Here is an 18,502-nt window from a genome sequence, read left to right as displayed (position 1 = left end):
AGTTGTGCTACGCTGCTGATAAGAGTTCTTGTCTCCTTTCAGTTCATATTCCAGTGTGTACAATTTCATGGGAAAGTCAGACTGTGGCAGTTGCAGTCTTACAGGAGATGAGGACAGAAATGTATTCACTTTTTTAGTCTTGAACAGATTCAGACTTCCCTACTGCCAAATTCCCAGTAAGTTAAGTAATAAAGTGTGGCTTGTAAACATGTCAGCACTTAATGGGGCCTTGGATCAAGTGCTCATTTGTCTCACTAACTGTTGCTGGTGCCAAAGTGCTTATTATTTTACATCTTTTATATTGAGGACTTTGTAACTTCATAAGAGGCTAAAACCAAAACTGTAACAGAAGACGCTTTCTGATAAAGGTTGAACAGAACTAATTCATACACTTAGAAATATTTCCATTATAGGCAATGCTCAGTGACAATAATCTCTGGTACAGATTTTGAAACTTATGTAGCCTACACAGTGTAATATGTAAAACAGAGAGGAAGAAAAAGTCTGTTTCCCCCCAAATAAGGTAATTTTAGTGGTTTTATTCCCTTAGGTTCTACATAGACCTCTTAAGTAGTCCAGTCATTAGAGACCATGGTGGAGTTATATTTGGATATAGAACAAAATGCCACAAAACCCAGTGGAAGATTTGACCAAAGCAGATGACCATTGTCAGCTTTGATTTTATTGCCAAAGTTTGTAAATATTTTTTATAGTGTAGGCCAAACAACTACGGCTGTTTTGCCACAGTTGCTTGCTTGTTTATAGCACCAGCTAACATTCTTCTCTGATTTCAGTCTGATTATTCTGATGTGGGTTTCTTAGATCTTTGCTTTTAAAGAACAGCCTAATTTTAAATGACCCAATCATCAGCCCCTAATGTTGCAGATACTTTCTCTGGAGAACACCCTCTGTTTTCTGACTAGAAATGAAAACCAGTGATGGCTTGGTTTGTGCAGTAGGTGGGAGACCATAGTCCAGTTCTGTGCTTTGCCAGAGACATTTGTGGGATTTGAGTGCCCCTGGTGGTGCAGTGGTTAAGCCACGGCGCTGTCAACGTCAAGACCCGGGTTCGATTCCCAGTTAGGACACTCCCCGGGCAGATGGAGCTCGTTAGCCCTGTAAGGCAATCGATCTATGTCCTGAGGACCTTGCTGCCACTGTCCAAGCTCGCTTGGCCCCGGCAGATGAACCTTAGGATTAAAGGGTGGGCTCAGTTCTGCGCACACTGTGTCTCACCTAAAAAAAAAATCCAATGCACAGGCTGGAAGGGGTAAAGACCTTCCCTGGTTTTTCGTTCGCAAAGACTGGCCATTACTTTACTTACTTGTGGGATTTGAGACAAGTCACTGCATTTATGGTCTGTGATATTTTATAACTGGGGATTTGAAAAGGAGAACTGGTAGGACTATTATGTTTGTACATTGTAACATCATCTCAGGTCCTAGCCCTAGACAGTCATTCTGCTAATCACCAAGTTTCTTGTCTAACATTGACGCCCCTGCCTGAGTGTGCTGTGACACAGCAGCTGGTCACCATCAAGGGAACAGTTTGGCAGCTCTCATCAGTACAAAAGACAAGGATGACATGAATCTTGACTTTATTGCAGGTACTCATCTTGAAGAGTTTGGAAGAAGGCTACTGAGAATGTGCATTAGAAAGGGGTATTTAATGTAAAAAGCTGTAGTGTACTCAGCTTGATCTGTCTTCAGATATTGAAAACATTTAACTGTGGCATGAAGCAAACATGAAAGTCCTGGACTTCAACCAGGACTTCACTTTTCATATGCAACCATCTGGTTGCAACATGTGATGGATCTCAACTTGCAAAGGCCAGAGTGCTCACCTCCAGGTGAGGAGTGATTTTGCAGAGCTGTGGTGGTGGACCTGTCAGCAGCACTCGAGGGAGGGCATGCTCCCACTCTGCCATCTCACCAAATGCATCAGTGTTTGAAAAGCCTGTGTAATTATTAACTCATCTGGAGCAAACAGTGGCTTTCCGGAGGGGGAAGAAAACTGGAAATTGTCCTGTTTGAAATTCTAGAGAACAGGGGGTGAAAAATACTGTTTGAAACCACAAACTTCAGGGTGAGGAGTCCGGAAGGCTGCTGTCACTCAGCCCAGGGTCACAACTCCTGACCCCTCGGGGACTGCACAGCCGCCAGGCCCTGAGCCCCGGCCGCACTCCTGCCTCACAGCGGGACGGGCGGGGCCCCACTCCGGCCGGGGCCGCTCCGCGGGGCCGTCCCACCCCGTGCCGCGGCCTCCCGGGAGCAGCCGGTCCGGAGGGGCGCTGGAGGAGGGCCAGGCCCGAGGCGGCTGCCAGGCCCGAGGCGGCTGCCAGCCCCGCGGCCCGACGCGGTGAGTGCCCGTGCGCGCCGGGTCCGCAGAGCCCGCACCCAGAGGTCGTAGCTGAGGCGGGGCCGGCGCGGCGCCGGGGCCGGGCCGAGGGCGGTGGAGGCCGTGCCGGGCCGGGCGGTATGATCGGCACCCTGCTCTGCTATGTGCTGCTGCCGGCGGCGCGCTTCCTCCGGGCCCTGCGAGGTAACCCGGCCCCGGGCGGGCGGTGGCAGGGGCAGGGGAGGGCGGAGGGGCCCGGAGGGGCGGGGTGTCCGTCGCCGCCCCCCGGCCCGGCCTGAGGCGGGTGCGGCCTGGCGGACCCGGAGCTCCCCGAACCCCCGGCCCTGAGCAGGCGGGGCCTGGGGCAGCGGTGCCGGGCCGGAGCCGCTGTCCCCGGGGCGGCGCGGGGAGCGGGGTGTTGTCAGGGAACAGCTGCCGGCTGTTGTACTGCAGGGGCAGATTGCGCACTGCGCGGGGGCTCCAGCTCCTGCCTCGGGCCTGCGCTGGAGGCTTGGGGACATCTTTAGAAATGGACTGCTCAGAGATCTGTGACTCCCCAGGGATCTGCGGGTGAATCGTGCTTTTCGTGCATCGCTATTTCACATAGTTTCCTAGATCCTGCTGCTGCTTCACAGTCTCTGGTTACTGTGCTGATGTAAAGCCACCCTCCCTCCTGAACTTGTCCCTGGGCCTGTAGCAATGACGGGCACGCTGTCTTTGGTCATAGTGAGTGGCTAGCTGACTCCTCTCAAATTCAGCTTCTATGGTGTAGTAACAGGCTCTTGTAACAGCTGTGCTTGGGTAGTGGTGCGTGGAAACATTATCTTGGTGCACTGGTGTTTCTGATGTTCATGAACTTAATTACAAAACTTCAGAGGCATATGGTTCTCAAAGCTCCGTTTCTGATACATACAGAAAACGTTGACACAAAAGATATAGTAAAAGTACACACAGATGTTGCTGACAGTATGTTACTGCTCTGGCTGACTGTCACAGGGATACAGAGAAAAAAAGTGATTTGTAGTCAACAGAAATTGCTAGTCAACAGCAGGGACTACTGTCTGTGTAGAATTCATAACAAAATGCAAATGCCATCTCTTGTGTAGATAAAAGTGAAAAGAGTCCCTGTCTTTTTCTACTTTACTCCATGAATGTTAGTATATTCAGTTGTTACATTAAAAACAGTTTAAAATGTTTTTAGTTTTTTTGCCTCATGTATCAGTCATCAGGTGATCTGTAATTCTTACCAGGACTTCCTCTGTGCATATATGCTCTCTAATAGGTATATGTTGGTCCCTGTGTGCCTTCATTTTTCATATCTTAATAAGAGAATAGTTTTTCTTCTACAACACATTCTTCTATTCTTCTGATATCATAGAATTACAGAATCAAATAGGTTGGAAAAGACCTCCGAGATCATGAAGTCCAACCCTTGATTCAACACATCCAGTCTCATCTTAAAAACCTCCAGGGATGGTGAATCCACCACCTTCCTGGACAGCCCATTCCAATGTGTGATTACTCTCTCTGTAAAAAATTTCTTCCTAATACCCAACCTAAACCTCCCCTGGCAGAGCTTAAGACCATGCCCTCTTGTCCTACTGCTGGTTGCCTGGGAGAAGAGACCGATGCCCACCTGGCTACAACCTCCTCTCAGGTAGCTGGAGGGAGTGATGAGGTCGCCCCTAAGCCTCATCTTCTCCAGGCTAAACAACCCCAGTTCCCTCAGCCTCTCCTTACAGGAGAGGGTATTTCATTCTCTTAGCTGACTGCTATTTCTTACTCAATCCCTGGAAAGAAACTTGCTCCAAGTTATGATCTACAAGACCTTGGCTTCTTAGCCCATGCACCTGATCAGCTAACTTCCACAGAGTGTGCTTTATAGGTGTTGCTGAGAGCTGATAGTTTCCACAGGGCCTTTTAGCTTGGCTGACTGTCTGTGGTGCTGCATAAGTTAGAATTGCATTCCCTCAATTTGGTAAAGCCATTGCTATCGCGTGCAGATTCATTGACTGGCGAACATAACTAGATTTGGACTATGGCTTAGCATTCCAGAGGGGACAGGGGAATTTTTTTAGATTGTAACTATTTTTCTTCAGAGAAGTCATTTGTTTGAGTTAATATGCTGAATGGTTGTATTGCACAGTTACAGCAAATGCATTGGAAAAAGAAAAGACTGAGTGAGAAGGGATTTCAGGCTGTCTTATGTTGATTTTGTTTTTAAATGACAGATGGTTTCTTTACCTGTCGAACGAATGTGCTTCTGGCGAAGAGCCCGTCCACCCAGATAGAAGGCGTCTTTGCTGCATCCAAAGGAAGATCGGTCTCAGAAGAGCAAGAAGCCCTTCTCCAGCAGTGGTTGGAGGAAGGAGCAGGGAATTTGCCAGCCAGTGAGAGTGTTCCAGCAGTGGGGAAAGTATCAGTTACACTCACTAGTGACTGGTTAGAAGGTTCAGAGCTATTGATGACTAGCCTCAGAGAACTGAATTCGTCTCCAGAAGCCACACCATGTGCTGATCAGCAGCTCTCAGAGCTAAACACCTTGGCTTCTTCAGAACTGCAAGGTCATGCAGTGGCTGAACGGGCAAGATTACCAGCAGAGGAAACAGTGACTGTAGCAGGCGGTGCCCCTTGGGCAGCTGTGGTGCCACAGCCAGATCAGCAGATAGCTGTCTGTGCTGGTATCAACACAGAAGTGCTGAATGATGACCCAGCTGTGCTGGCCTGGAGTTTAGCATGTGATGCAGAGACAGTGCCAGCAGAGCTCCCAGCCCAGCCCATTCAGGATGCAGTACCATTTTGTCCTGTCCCGACAGAGGTGCCCTACCACGGTCAGTAATGGCTCTGAATCTGATGTTCAGTTTGGGATTGGCATTTGTAGTGAATGTGGTCAGGTTATTGTGTCTGGACTTGCTGTCAGGAAGACACTGATTTTCCCTGCAGAATTGACGGGATCATTAGTGACAACTGTAAAGTGAGTGTTTGCTGAGGAGGGTCTGGTCACAGCTAGTGGTCTCTGTGCTGTTAGACTGGTATGAATATTGATATATGTTCCCTTCCTAGGAACTGTTCCCAACTGCTGCTTTATAATCTGAAATGCACTGAAAAGTTGGTTGAGTGTTTCAGTGTACTTGACTCTGGTCATGTCTTATTCCATCCCCACTGACAACTATTTTCAAAGGCATCCAGAAAGAGCACCTGAAAAACAGAGTGGGTGAGGGTTTGCTCAGGAGTTAGAACGCCCTAACTTAGGGAATGAGAATGGCTATTTTCTGGGTCCCAGGGGAACAGAAGTATCAGAAAGGTGCCCAGCGTGTCAGTAACTTTGCTTTTTGTCTCCTGCATATAGAGATTTTATGGAGAGACTGGGAGGATCTTTCTGTCCAGCCCTGTGTCCTAGAGCAGGTCTCAGAAAACACTCCTCTCTTTGAATTTCGAGTCATGTCTTACAACATCCTTGCCCAGGACCTGGTGGAACAGGGCCTTGATCTCTATGTACACTGTCATCCAGACATCCTGAACTGGAACTATCGCCTTCCAAATCTTTTGCAAGAAATCCAGCACTGGGATCCTGATGTGAGTATGACTGAGCCCTTCCTACATCAGTGTCACCAGAATTTGAATTCCTTGTTTGATCTAGCAGTATTAAAAAAAAGAAAAAGATGGGGGGAGGTCCTAGGAAGATGCTACCTGCTTGGTCACTGAACACTGATTGCTCTGAGACTGTTTGAGGACTTGCGCAGACCTTTTTTTTGGTGTCTGTCTTGCTTTGATTGTAGAAACTAGTAATACTTTGATGGCAGGGCTTAACTTCTGTAAACAGCAGTAGAGGAAGAAGGACCAGGTTTCTAAGGCAGCACAGGAGGGGAAGCCTGCATAGAAGAGGACTTCATGAATTTCTCTCTCCTTTGAGTCCTCTTTGTGGGATGAAGGATCTTTTGCCTCATCACTGGAAAACTGAGTGATAAGCTAATGTGGCCCAGAAAGTTATTGCTCTTCATCTGGAAAGTACAGGACAGAGTTGCGGTGATGACATTTCTGGTTGCAGGGTTGGTATGTGAGTGCACTTTTCCATTTTCTTCCTTCCCCAGAACAAGGTAACTAGCACATACTTGTGGAATGAGTGAGGTCTCTGCCTTCCTTCCAGGTTCTTTGTCTCCAGGAGGTACAAGAGAACCATTACTGGGAGCAACTGGAACCAACATTCAAGGAGATGGGTATGTCCTACTTTTGTGTGTCTGTACCTCCAGTTTGTGGGGACTGGCCAAGAAATTCTTGCTTACTGTCTTCAAAGCACTCAGTTTTGAGGGACCTCTTCCTGTTTGCTGGGTGGCTGCTGGCCCTACTTCTGAACTGTCTGCCTAGACCTTCTTTTTAACTGATGTCTCTCAGAGTTGAAAGATCAGAGTATCAAAACTGAGAGGGTCCTAGAAGGACAAAGAGAGAGAAAATACCCTCAATGATTAATAATAAATGGCGACTATTGGAAGAGAATTGGATATAGTGCTGTGCCCAAATGTAGTAGGAACCTTTTCTATACAGTCTTGCTGAACTCCTAGCTTATAGGAGAAGCCTGAGGTAGTGACTGGATAAACCTTTTAATAGGTGATGTGTTCTTTTCAGGCTTTGCATGCTTCTACAAACGGAGAACTGGGACAAAGACAGATGGATGTGCAGTGTGCTATAAGCACAGCAGGTTTCAGCTGATCAGCCTCAATCCCATAGAATACTTCCGTCCTGGCCTGGACATCCTCAATCGGGATAATGTGGGCTTGGTGCTGCTGCTACAGCCTGTGCTCCCAGAGGGCCTAGATCTGAAGGCCATCAGTCCTTTGTGTGTGGCCAACACTCATGTGTTGTTCAATCCACGTCGAGGAGATATCAAACTAGCCCAGGTGGCCTTGCTCCTAGCAGAGATTGACAAAATTGCAAGAACTACTGAAGGCAGCTACTATCCTGTCATCTTGTGTGGAGACCTGAACTCTGTACCTGATTCTCCACTCTACAAATTCATCCGGAATGGTGAACTTTCCTACCATGGGATGCCAGCCTGGAAGGTAGTTGCCAACCATAACTGGGATTGGCTACCTCTTTATTGCATATTGCTAGAAAAATGCATGGCTGCATCATTTCTCTTGTGAGGAAATACTCTGAATTCAGTTATTCATTGGTCTTCCCTAATATCTCCAGCACTGCAGGCGTAAGAAGTGGACAAGTGTGTGCCTGTTGTTTCCACCACTGCTCTTTTGGTTTCTCTTGAGGCAGACTTGTGATAATAAACCACTTCATTTCAGGTCTTTGTTTTCCTTTGCTATGGAATTTTTGTGCCTGGGTGACTGGAAGTGTAGGGGAGTGCAACTCCACCAAGACTTACTGAATTTGTATGTGGATGTTTGTTCTGAAAACAGTTTGAAATGGGCACCTATGCTAGAGTCTCTTCTGGCTCTTACTGTGTGTCTGGGATCAAATACATGGTCAGCTTTCAAGCTAAATCATCAGTTCAATGAGATGGCTGCAAAGTATCTTGTCAGATGACTTTTAGCTAATTGTATCCACCCCCCTCAGCTAAAGGTTTATTACCCCCGCACCATATTCTGAATAGCTTAGTTTGTGCCTTTCTATGAGGGCATTCTCCTGTCTTTCTCCTGTCTTGCCCTTTGCAGGTGTATATATGTACACTGTATATAGCTTGCAGAAGTTCTGCCTTGCGTTGCTGATGGTTCCTCTCCTTTTCTGGCCTCTTTGCAGGTGTCTGGTCAGGAAGACTTTTCCCAACAGTTGTATTCACGGAAACTGCTGGCCCCACTGTGGCCGAGCTCACTGGGTGTAACAGACAACTGCCAGTATGTCAGCCAGTGCCAGCCAAAGAAAACAGGTAAGCTCCAGTGTGCACTGAGAGCTGGAGTTTGCTGAGGATGGGCAGTTTGCGGGTCTTGTTTTCTCTCTGAACAGCTTGGGCATGTGTTGCATGAGGCACTCAGTGAAGATTCTCTTCTTCTATCCATTTCCTTGGTATATGAATTAAATATAATAATTAAATATAATATAATTAAATATAATTTTTCCAGAATCTATTGCTGTAGCCCTATTTCTATAATTTTCTTTCTCTAGTCAGGAGCTGGATGTTCCCGTACCAGTAACATATCTCTTTCCTGTTCCCAGACTTAGGTTTTTGTGCAGTTGTAAACTGTGTTCAGCAGCCACAGCCATTATCTGCACTGTTAAGAAATCATTCTTAAGAGCCTAGTCTTCACGTTCTCTATCATGTCTGTTCTCTACTGTCCTTAGAGAGGATTTAAAAAAAGGAGCACGCACAAAATAGTTTTTGTTAAAATTTTGCACGTGGAACTTATACTCAACCTGAACTCCAGAATAGTTTTTCTTTTTTGACAGACATTTCCTTGAGTTGCTCACTAACTGATCTGCTTGAAAGTCTCTTGAACTTGGTGTCTAAATTTGTGCTGACCATGACTGTTGCATTAGCTAAAGGGATAGCAATATCTGTGCTCTGTTCTTCTACATTTACACATCTGTTCTGTTCTGCATTTAACTTATTAAGTGATTTCTATTCTCATGGTATTAAATATTTGGGCACAAAAGCCTCTCTCAAACGAAAGAGGTCTAAGAGGCCCAAAGGTCTGAAATGTATGTAGGTGTTCCTGGTAGATGTGACTTTGCTGCAGATATTTTTTTCTTTTAACTTGTACTTTTCCCTGCAGGGAGACGTGAATACAGCCGTGACTTCCTGCTCCAGTTTCGTTTCTGTGATGTTGCCTGTGAACGACCCCCGCACCTGGTGCTCCTAGAAGGTGTGACAGATGTTAAACCAGGTATTAATGAGAGACTTTTTAGCTTGTGACTCCCCTAGATCAATGGAGCACCTCTCCTATAAGGAAAAACTGAGAGAGTAGAGGTTGTTCAGACTGGAGAGGACTCAACTGAGGACTCATTGTTGCCTTCCAGTACTTAAAGGGAGTTTATTAAAAGCGGGAGAGTGTCTATTTACACAGTCCTATAGTGATAGGACAAGGAGAAATGGTTTTAAACTTCTTAAAATTCTTTACTTAGAGGGTAGTAAGGCACTATACCAGGTTGCCCAGAGAAGGTGTGAAAAGTGTTCAAGGCCATGTTGGATGGGGCCCTTGGCAACCTGATATAGTGGTTCGCATCCTTGCCTGTGGGATGGGGGGATGGAACTAGACCATCTTTAAGGTCTCTTCTAACCCAGGTCATTCTGTAGTTATAAGATTCTATAATGTCAAGGAAAACATGAGGTAGAGATAATGCCTGGTGAGGAAAGGGGAACGCAGAAGGGTGCCTTCTGTGACTGTGATTGGCTTCCATGAGAGCTCAGATGAATAATCTTACCTCCCATATACACACTGACCATGTTCCTTGAAATGCACTGAGATTCAGCCTCTTTTCTTATAAAGTGAAACACACATATGTATACATATTTCTCTTTTTCTGCTTCAAGATTTTTGGTGGTGGAGAACAAACATGAGGACTAATGTCACACAATGGCCACAACATAGATGTCTCTGGATATTGGTACCCAGTAAAGACCGCCTCACCTATGGGCCTTGTGGCATGGCTGGTTCTGCTTTCTCCGTTTCTGTTCAGCCTTTCTAGACTCTCTTTGAGTAAGCTGTAGGCTAAGACAAGCAAACTTTCTTTGAGAGCAAAGGTTGAATGAAGTACCCTGAATTTCAATAATATTAAATGCTTTAAGGACATGTCATTAGGACAGAATATGACTTCTCTGTTGTTTGCATTGATCTGGCCTAAGAACCCTTCTGTTACTCTTAGAGCTAGTGTTTCCTCTGGATGTTTTTCTTTAAGATGGTTCTGACTGGTAGCTATGTGCTGCTCTTGGGCAAAAAGATTCATTTCATCTCAGGAGAAGCTTCTCAGACTTGGATAGGCAGCCTTTTCTGGCATCTGTGTAGGTCTGGCTGGAATCTTTTTGTTCCTTTGCAGACCGCCCTGCACACTGGCCCAAGCCTGCTCCCATGGTGAAAGACCCTGATCCGCAGCCATTCATCCCAAGGTAATTTGGTGCATCTTCAATGGCCCCTCTCTTCAAACTCAGTCTTGTTTTCCTGAGCAGTGAAAATTTGGCTGAAGTAAGGACTGAAATAAATGTGAGAGTGGAAGAAAGTAAGGAGGGCTGTCTGGAAGAGCTAGATCCTTCTAGGATTGTCCCAGCAGCTGGGTGCTGTTCTGTCAGCATTGTGTTGGTGAGGTCGAGAATGAAGGGCATAGACAGGACTGGATATTGATGACAAAGGAAGCTTATAGTCTGCTTTGCTTTGGTGTAAGTGAAGTGAATAGTTCTGAAATACTTTCTTTTATGTGTTCAAAAAGTAGAAATAGTTTGGACAGCTGCATCAGCAAGGAAACATTCAGCTGTGACTGCAGTACCAAAAAGGCATCATCCCTTTTCCTTCCTTGGTAAATGGTCTGTTTCTGTGCAGGTGTTCAGGTGTTATCCAGCATGGCCTCAACCTGACCTCTGTCTACAGCCACTTCCTGCCACAGAGGGGACGCCCAGAGGTCACAACGATGCCCATGGGGCTTGGAGCCACTGTTGATTACATCTTCTACTCAGCAGAGCCTGTGGAGAACAGGGCAGGTGAGTGTGACAGTGCAGGGCTTATCACTGTGAGACAGGCTAGTGCATTTCGATAAACTGGGGTAGATCTACAGAGTGTGTCTTTGACTGAAATGATGCACAAGGTGGAAGCAACATTTGCTCGTGTATCATGAGAAGACAGTGCTTATCTTTGCTGTGAAAAAAACAAAGCTGCTTAGGTTCTTGTAGACTTTGGAGGAAGCTCAAACAGAATAGGTTCTTTTCTTCTGTATAAGTATCTTACTTGTGCTCCTGATAACAGGCAATGCTGGCTCCTAAGTTCAAGGCTTGGACTTCTGGTCTGTCTGAGACCATATGCTGACATTGGAAGGTTGTGACTCTGGTTGCCTTACAATGGCACCTCATTTCTGCTACCTGAAAGAGGAGTTATGTTGATGAAAGACTGCATGTAAATGCATCCAAGAACTGTCTCTGAGCTGGTTTGGGTCATGTCAGAATCAAGTTTGGGGAACAGGTTAGAAATGAAGAGATGAATTCCTCCTTGAGCATCTGAAGCTCTTGCTAGGACACAATAAGGAACTTCTGCTGTAAGCAACTACCCGGTGAATTTAGTATATTCTTGCTTCCTATGCCTGCAAGTGTATGAAACCATGAACAGCAATATTGTAGGATGCTCACTGCTTTCACATCTAGGCTTAAAGTTGCATGCAGTGTTTGTGCAGGCTGTCTTCATTCATCAGGGAAAGAATAGGAATGAATTGACAAGCATTCCTCTGAGAGTGTATAGAGTTAATCTACAGCATGAGTCTCTGGCTGATGTTTCGTTCCATTTTCTTTGTCAGGTCGCAGGCTATACAAGGACGGAGCCCTGAAGCTGCTTGGCCGCCTTTCCCTGCTCTCTGAAGATGTCCTGTTGATGGCAAATGGCTTACCAAATCCTTTTTGTTCATCTGATCATCTCTGCCTGCTGGCTAGCTTTGGCTTGGAGATTTCCAGCCTGAGAGAGAGTTAGTGTTGGTTCCCTTTCCCTAAAGAAAGGCTGTTCTGAATAGAGCAGTTGACATACTGGATTGCACAACCTGCTTGCAAGAAAACTCTTCCTCATCATGCCCTAAAAGTCTCTTTTTCCCCTCACACCCTCACTAAAAGCAGGGATGGGAGAGTTGGAGCGCTTTTTGCATTGGTATTTTCTGGATCTCTGCAACCCTGAGCTGTCTGCCCAGTGGGCTTCCCATTGTATTCAGGCATTACCATCTCTTGAGGGGATCTTCGTTCCACTGCTTTGTTTAGCAGGTGTTTTCATGCTGAGGGAACCAGCATAACTCTTGTGTTTATTTGTCCCTGTGTGAGATCTTCAAGGAGCTGGAAAAGAGAAGGGCAGTGCTATCCACTTCTGATTAGTTAATTGCTACCAAGGAACATGGGATATATACACCAATATTCTTTCACATCAAAACAATAGTTCTTTTAATTCCTCAGTGATAGTTTATGAAGTATGGTCCTTTCAGGGCTAATTGTTTTGTTGCCTTTTAGAGTGTTGGATCTGCTAACTGCTTAGAAATGTCTTTTATTTAATAATGTGTAAGGGCTGCCTTGCTGACAGAAGGGTTTGTGTGGTATAACAGTTTCTACAAGAAACTGCTTGCTGTGACTAATGGACCAGGGAATGGGATTGCCAGGAATGGAGCCAGGGGTTCTGCAGAGCCACACAGCTCTAGGATGGCAGCAAAAGGCTAGAGACCTTGGAGAAGGCTCCCTTCCTTTCTTTAGCAGTCTCAGAATTGTACCTAGTTTGGCACTTGTAGGAAAAATATTTAGGATCCTCCTAGTGAATATCCATTGAAAAAAAAATCACCCTGTAAGGCATGACAACCCCAGAAGGCTAACTCTGGAGGTCCCAAAAAAGAGATGAAAATGGAAGGCATGTGAGAGGCAGCAGAGACATCAGATGGAAGAGCTAATACTTGTCACTTGCCCTACTCTTTCTCCGTGCACTCCCATTAAGCCAGGTGTCCATAGCCAACCTGTAGCATCCGCCTGTACCAGACTAAAGTAAAAGCTCCTTCCTTCCTCTGGCCCCAGCCATGTTTTGGTAGGTAGAACTCTTAGGACTGACTCCTGTCTCTTGACAGGCATTGTGAGGAAGGGTAAGGCTATGTAACTTGGAGCCAGATTGTCAGTTTTTTGGATCTCAGTGTACCTTTGGTGTCCTATCGCTGTCTTTTTGTTAGCAGTGGCTTGGCCAGTACAAAAGCATAGAATTGTATCTGTTCCTTGAGTAAATTCCGCACTTCAGCCTGACATTTGGTGCTCAGTTTTTCCCTGAGAGATGAGACCAGGATTGGCAGAAACATTATCAATCAGTCATTCACAAACGAGGCAGGAAATCTGGTCCCACCTCAGGTTTTTGTGGGAAGGTACAAGGAGACTTGAAATTTCATTCTTTCTTCCTGGTCTGTATTGAGGGACTTTCATATTTTAAATGTTACTTCCTTTATTCAAAAATAAAATATTTCTGATCTAAGAAAAAAACACAAACTAATGACAGCACCTTGTACTTCTGGCAGCTGAACCCTCTGAAGACTTGCTCAGCAAGGTTTTGCTGGCTGGGATGTGAAAGAAAAGAGGAAGAATTAGCTACACAAGATAGTAGTAATGATATATGGTAAGGGATGCAAAGCTGTGTGTTTCTATTGCTATGTTTATCTGACAGTTTCATTAATTTCTTCAAGTACTCTTATTCTGATTTTGTCAGTGGTTGTATTTGTAAAGGGAGGAAAGGAAAGGGTAAACTGAGAGCTTTATTTTCTGCCAGGCTCCAGAAGAAGCTGCCAGAAGGCAGCCTGGTTGCAGATGACTCCCACCTGCTGTTAACATTGTAATAGGAAGCTTGGAAGACACTAAAGGTTTAAAAACAACCAACCACAAGCAAAACAAAAAACGCTGTGACACATGGTGTTGGCACTTACAAAATTAGCTATCTGCTTCCATTTTAATTGCTGGCTAGGTCTGATGGTCAATTGATGAGGAGTGTGTGTGTGTGTGTGTGTGTGTGTGAAAGCTGCCTGCCCCACCTGTTGAGACCCATAAGGTGTGCTCAGCGCACCATGACATGAACTGGTTGCCCCTGCGCTGGCTGACGCAGCCTGCCAATCCTGTGATGTAATTCCAACATCACAAGTGCTTTCCCTGTTTTATTTAAACCAAAGACTTAACTTTTGGGCAACTTGCATGAAGGCATCTCAGGGAGGTTGTAAGCTTCCAGCTATATTTTGTTGGAAAATCTAATGTTGCACAGGTCAGGCTAATGCTTCTTCTTTCCATGCATGAAATAATGTGGTAAGCACTTGGAGTGGTTAAGTTGCTGAACACTGGATATGGAGTCATGTGCTGAGAAATTGCGGAACAATGCCTGCAAGTCCCCTTACTCATCTCTCTGAAGGTTATAAAGCTCCCAGAGGGACTTGCAGCTCCCAAAGCTCTGGCTTACATATGCTTCCTTGGGCACTGCATATGGACACAAAGGCAGAGTTGAAGTCATGATCACTGTGTTTATTTTGACTACTGCCCCTGAAGCCCTAGTATAGACCACTGTAGAATTGGTCTCTTCAGAAAGGAAGACACCCCTGTGTTCTAGAGCAATTTGGAGTTAATATTAAATGGAAGTGGAGACCTGTGAATGCCTCTGACTGTGGGAGACTAGAGGAAAAGTTTGGAGGTGGGGTGGGCAGAAGGTTCCTAATTCTAAAATAGCAGCTAGTGTACGTATAGTTGTTGGGAGAAAATAAGGCCTTTTATGATGCTTTAAGAATAGCATCCAGTGATTTAATCAGAGCCTGTGGTAATGAGCATCATGGCATGCATAACTGAGATTCCAGATGTGGTTCTTGACACTGTTTCTGGACCCAAATGCATGACTAGTTGCCATTAACACTGGTTTCTGATGAATTACACAGGGATTTGTAAATTGTTATGGAAGTGGAACAACAGGAATATCTGCAGTGCTCAGAAAGGGAAGTCTCATAGAGGTAGTTACCAACTACATCATCTTAGTAGCGATGCAGAGCTCAGGGAGACTGGTACTCAGGGGAAGTGATGCCAGAGACCACTGGCAGTGTGTGTACATCCCCTGTTAGCAGTCTTCTAAGCTGCAGGAGCATGCAGCTGTTACAGGCAAACACATTTGACAAAGTATCTTTGCTAAAAAACAGCTTAGTTTGCACCACAGCTGCTAGGCTGTATTTAGTTATGCTATTTAGATAGAAATTGGACTTCCTTTATTTTCTCAGAGTTTTAAGTTCATCACTTCAGGAGGTTGCCCTTTATAATCAGTTTTCCCACTTACATGGAATGGAAGGAGTGATAAACAGTATAATTGCTTTAGCTTCTTTCCTTTTCTTAATAAATGAAACTTGGCTGCTGTTTGAGGTCATCTTTCTCCATGCCTTTTCCTTGTGAGATATCTCTCCAGCAGCTGTTTTCCCATGACTGCCATATCCAGTTATCTTTCTGACTTATTGATGTTTATTTTTTTCTGCAGCTGTATTTCTTCAGTTGAAAGCTACGGGTGGAATTCTTTAGGGCTAAGTCTTACTATAAACTCAACATTTAAAGAGGGTCAAGACATAGGATAGGGAGTTTCCTAACTCCTTAAGAGTTAAGTGGGAAGGGAGGGAGTTCTGAAACGAACACGTAGATGGGAATAACTCTTGTTATATAAAACAAAAAAACGAGTTTCGGATTTAACTGTTAGTGCTTTGCATGCCACCTGCTTTGTGAAGATAGAACTCTGAAGTACACTTGACCTTAGTTCCTCTTTTCTGAAGAGTGTCTTAGAGGCCCTAAGAACAAGTTCAGCATCTCTGAAAGAATCTCTTTTAAGAGTGGATCAAGGTATGTGTCCTGCTCCTAATGATGTTGGAGTGGCACTGGCAAACAGTCTGTAAAGTGGGCTGTTTCTACAGTGCAGTATCTCCTCCCATCACCACCACCTCAGTAATGACTGTGTATTGGATATACTGGTCAGAAATCTGCAGATATGTCCGTGGTTCATCCAAATACAGAGGAAGCCTTTTCTTGCTTACCTATAGGGATGGGCACACAAGTGTCAGTGGGACACCATGTCCTTTCAGGAGGCTTCCTCCTGTGCAGGTTAACTGAATTGCTGGCTGTGACCTGCTCCTTACCAGACTGTAGCTGCCTGGCCTGTAGTACTTCCCCTAGTGCCATCCTGCTGCAATGCCCAAGCTGCACTGGAGCATTGCACTGTGTTTCAAAGTGTGATACTGAGTTTCTGTAGAGAACACACCTGCTGTAATGATAACCAAGATGACATTCAACAGCTGGCATGCCTCAACTTCCTTCCTTTTGTCAGCTGTACAAGTTTGGCTTCTCCTGTCAAGGCAGGTTGTCCTCCAAATTCCACTGAAAATTTTATTCTAGTCTTGAAGCTCTTTTCTTGCTTTTATTTATTTTAGAGTTTATTTATTTTCTTTCAGGTTTAGACTGTATATTCCTGTGCTCTACAAAAATAGGAATGCTGTACAGTAGAGCTGGGAAATGTAACTTTGCTTAGACAATTACAGTGGCTTTCAAGGTGCTCATCTGGCAAATGGGAAAAGGACTAGGCTAGACACTGGCACATGCTAACAACAAAAGATGTATTTGTTCCATTCAGTCTTTCATTTGTACACGCAAACTTGGCTTCAAGCTGTAGCAATGTTTAGTTTTTTATTCTTTTGTTTTGAGATGCAAAGCTTTCTACTTCTATTTATTCAGTTTTTGGTCAGTTTCAGGAGCTGCTCTTGAACTGTAGTTATTCTATAGCTATTCCTCTCCTCCCTCCCCTACAATGAGGTCAGAGATAGAATGAGACTCACTCAGTACCAAAATAAAAATACAATCTCAGAAAGCCAATTCAGCTGAGTTAACTGAATTCTGTCATGGCCTACTATCCCCAGTATGTCATACACCTTTGCCTACCCTAATCCTGCAGTCTCTACGTGAATGGCTCAGTCTCACTCTCATAAATTAATTTCTGTATGCTTTTATGCATGTGAGAGCCTTAAGTTTTGCAGTTCTGGCCCTCAGTGTAAAACTGACTAGGTTTGTTTGTCCTAATTTTTTAAATTTCTTCTTCAACCAATTGTTTATCCTTTCCACAATAAAGATTTTCCACCTAAGGTCCAATAGCATAAGCTCTGATTTAAAAACCTAGAAATGCAGGAGCCAAGAGTAAGCAAGGGGAAAGCCTGATCTAAAAGGGAATAGAAAGTGTGTGGCCACATCACTGTTTTGGTGTTCTCACTCCACTGTCTAACAATCTCACTGACTTTTAGATCTATATGGGTTATAAGTTACCTGGTTTTTAGCAAAATCTGTAAGACATGGGGCAGAGGGTGTTTTAAAGCAAGCATATGAAGTAGAGGTTTAGTACTGTGCAGTTAGCTTCCCTCAAGGCAGAAGCTGTTCATGTAATTAACCTGGCTAAAAGGAACTATTGCATGTGCCTTTCTCTTTGGATTAGCAGGTTAGGAAATGTTTTTTCCTTTACACACTGTAGGCTTGCCTACATCTTGGCCTTGGTCCCAATTATTACTCATTTCCCAAGAGAGAGAGGGTATGTTATGCCTGAAAGATGATAGCCTGAATAAGGTTGGACCCCCTTGCACTGAATCTTGCAGCTGACTGCCCTTTATTAACCCAGCATTTGCCTTGAGAAGTCCTGGTGAGGTCATCAGTCTGGAAGGTCACTAAACATAGACCTTGAGCAGAACTGCTTTTCAGGCCAGGAAGGGAAACTGAATTGTGTATTGAAGAGTTGAGCAGTGCAAGCAGAGGTTTGTATTAACCCTTACAGTATTGTAAGACTGAAATTTCTGTTGCTGCCTGCACTGATTTTTTTTTCCACCCAGCTGGACTGATGGCAATTCAGGAGGAAAACATGAGTTCCAGCCCTTGCTAAATAGCCACATATATACTTACTGTCTGGCAGTTGCCTCTGTGTGCACAGACATACTCACCTGTTCAGATGATTAAAGGAAAATGTGGGTTTTTCCATGTCCATACTGTAGCAAGTACAGGGCATCTCTACATAATATGCCAATACCATCACTCAAGGCTGTCCCTTTGACTTCTTACCTGACTTATCATGGGAAAATTTAAATCAGAAAGAAGGACAGTACAGACAACTTGTTTTCTCTGCACAAAATCAGAGCAGTACAGAGGGAATTTTATTGTCTAAGTGTCAAAGGAAGCAGGAAGAAGTATCAACATGAGGGCCATGAGAAGTGCAGCAAAAACTAAACCTAAATAAAAATTCTGTGTTGGCTACATAAGAACACAGAACCACACTGATTAATTACAAAAAGACACACATGATACTGTTCTTAAAGAAAGAAAATTTTCATTTCTTAGTTCTGAGTTGTACCAGTGATAAGGATGTAAATGATTTTGGAGCACCCTATCAGTGCTAGAGTAGAATACTGATGTGCATGGAAGGGGACCACTCTGGTCCCGCTAGCACCATCTCAACCCTGACCTGGAGGGAACTCTGCTCTGCAGAGGTTA

General features: G+C 44.7%; 1 protein-coding gene across 3 annotated transcripts; it reads left to right on the top strand.

Annotated features, from left to right (window-relative positions):
- The first annotated feature begins 2,422 nt into the window (after positions 1 to 2,422).
- On the top strand, positions 2,423 to 13,445 carry ANGEL1 (angel homolog 1). 3 transcript variants are annotated; one of them, XM_027883660.1, is made up of 11 exons: positions 2,423 to 2,541; positions 4,569 to 5,168; positions 5,687 to 5,913; positions 6,386 to 6,394; positions 6,485 to 6,554; positions 6,961 to 7,394; positions 8,086 to 8,212; positions 9,057 to 9,167; positions 10,318 to 10,387; positions 10,815 to 10,972; positions 11,776 to 13,445. In XM_027883660.1, the coding sequence occupies exons 1-11, from the start codon at positions 2,478 to 2,480 to the stop codon at positions 11,943 to 11,945; spliced, it is 2,040 nt and encodes a 679-aa protein (XP_027739461.1). In that variant the 5' UTR covers positions 2,423 to 2,477; the 3' UTR covers positions 11,946 to 13,445. The 3 variants fall into 3 exon arrangements, with proteins under 3 accessions (XP_027739461.1, XP_027739462.1, XP_027739463.1); XM_027883661.1 differs by lacking the exon at positions 6,386 to 6,394; XM_027883662.1 differs by lacking the exons at positions 2,423 to 2,541; positions 6,386 to 6,394 and having other exon boundaries at positions 4,562 to 5,168.
- Positions 13,446 to 18,502: the final 5,057 nt, after the last annotated feature.

This window comes from Empidonax traillii, unplaced genomic scaffold, assembly GCF_003031625.1.
Source record: "Empidonax traillii isolate 1590-97213 ecotype Southwest subspecies unplaced genomic scaffold, ASM303162v1 scaffold132:size1788729, whole genome shotgun sequence".
Lineage (NCBI taxonomy): Eukaryota > Metazoa > Chordata > Aves > Passeriformes > Tyrannidae > Empidonax > Empidonax traillii.
The sequence above is the reverse complement of the archived record's forward strand: the minus strand, read 5'-3'. Positions and strand labels throughout refer to the sequence as shown.

What these genes read in the sequence shown, in the direction of transcription:
- ANGEL1 (XM_027883660.1), top strand. Translation starts at nt 2,478, where the DNA reads ATGATCGGCACCCTGCTCTGCTATGTGCTGCTGCCGGCGGCGCGCTTC. An exon ending in ACCAACATTCAAGGAGATGG is followed by an intron (nt 6,555 to 6,960) that starts GTATGTCCTACT and finishes TGTTCTTTTCAG; the next exon opens with GCTTTGCATGCTTCTACAAA. An exon ending in GTGCCAGCCAAAGAAAACAG is followed by an intron (nt 8,213 to 9,056) that starts GTAAGCTCCAGT and finishes TTTTCCCTGCAG; the next exon opens with GGAGACGTGAATACAGCCGT.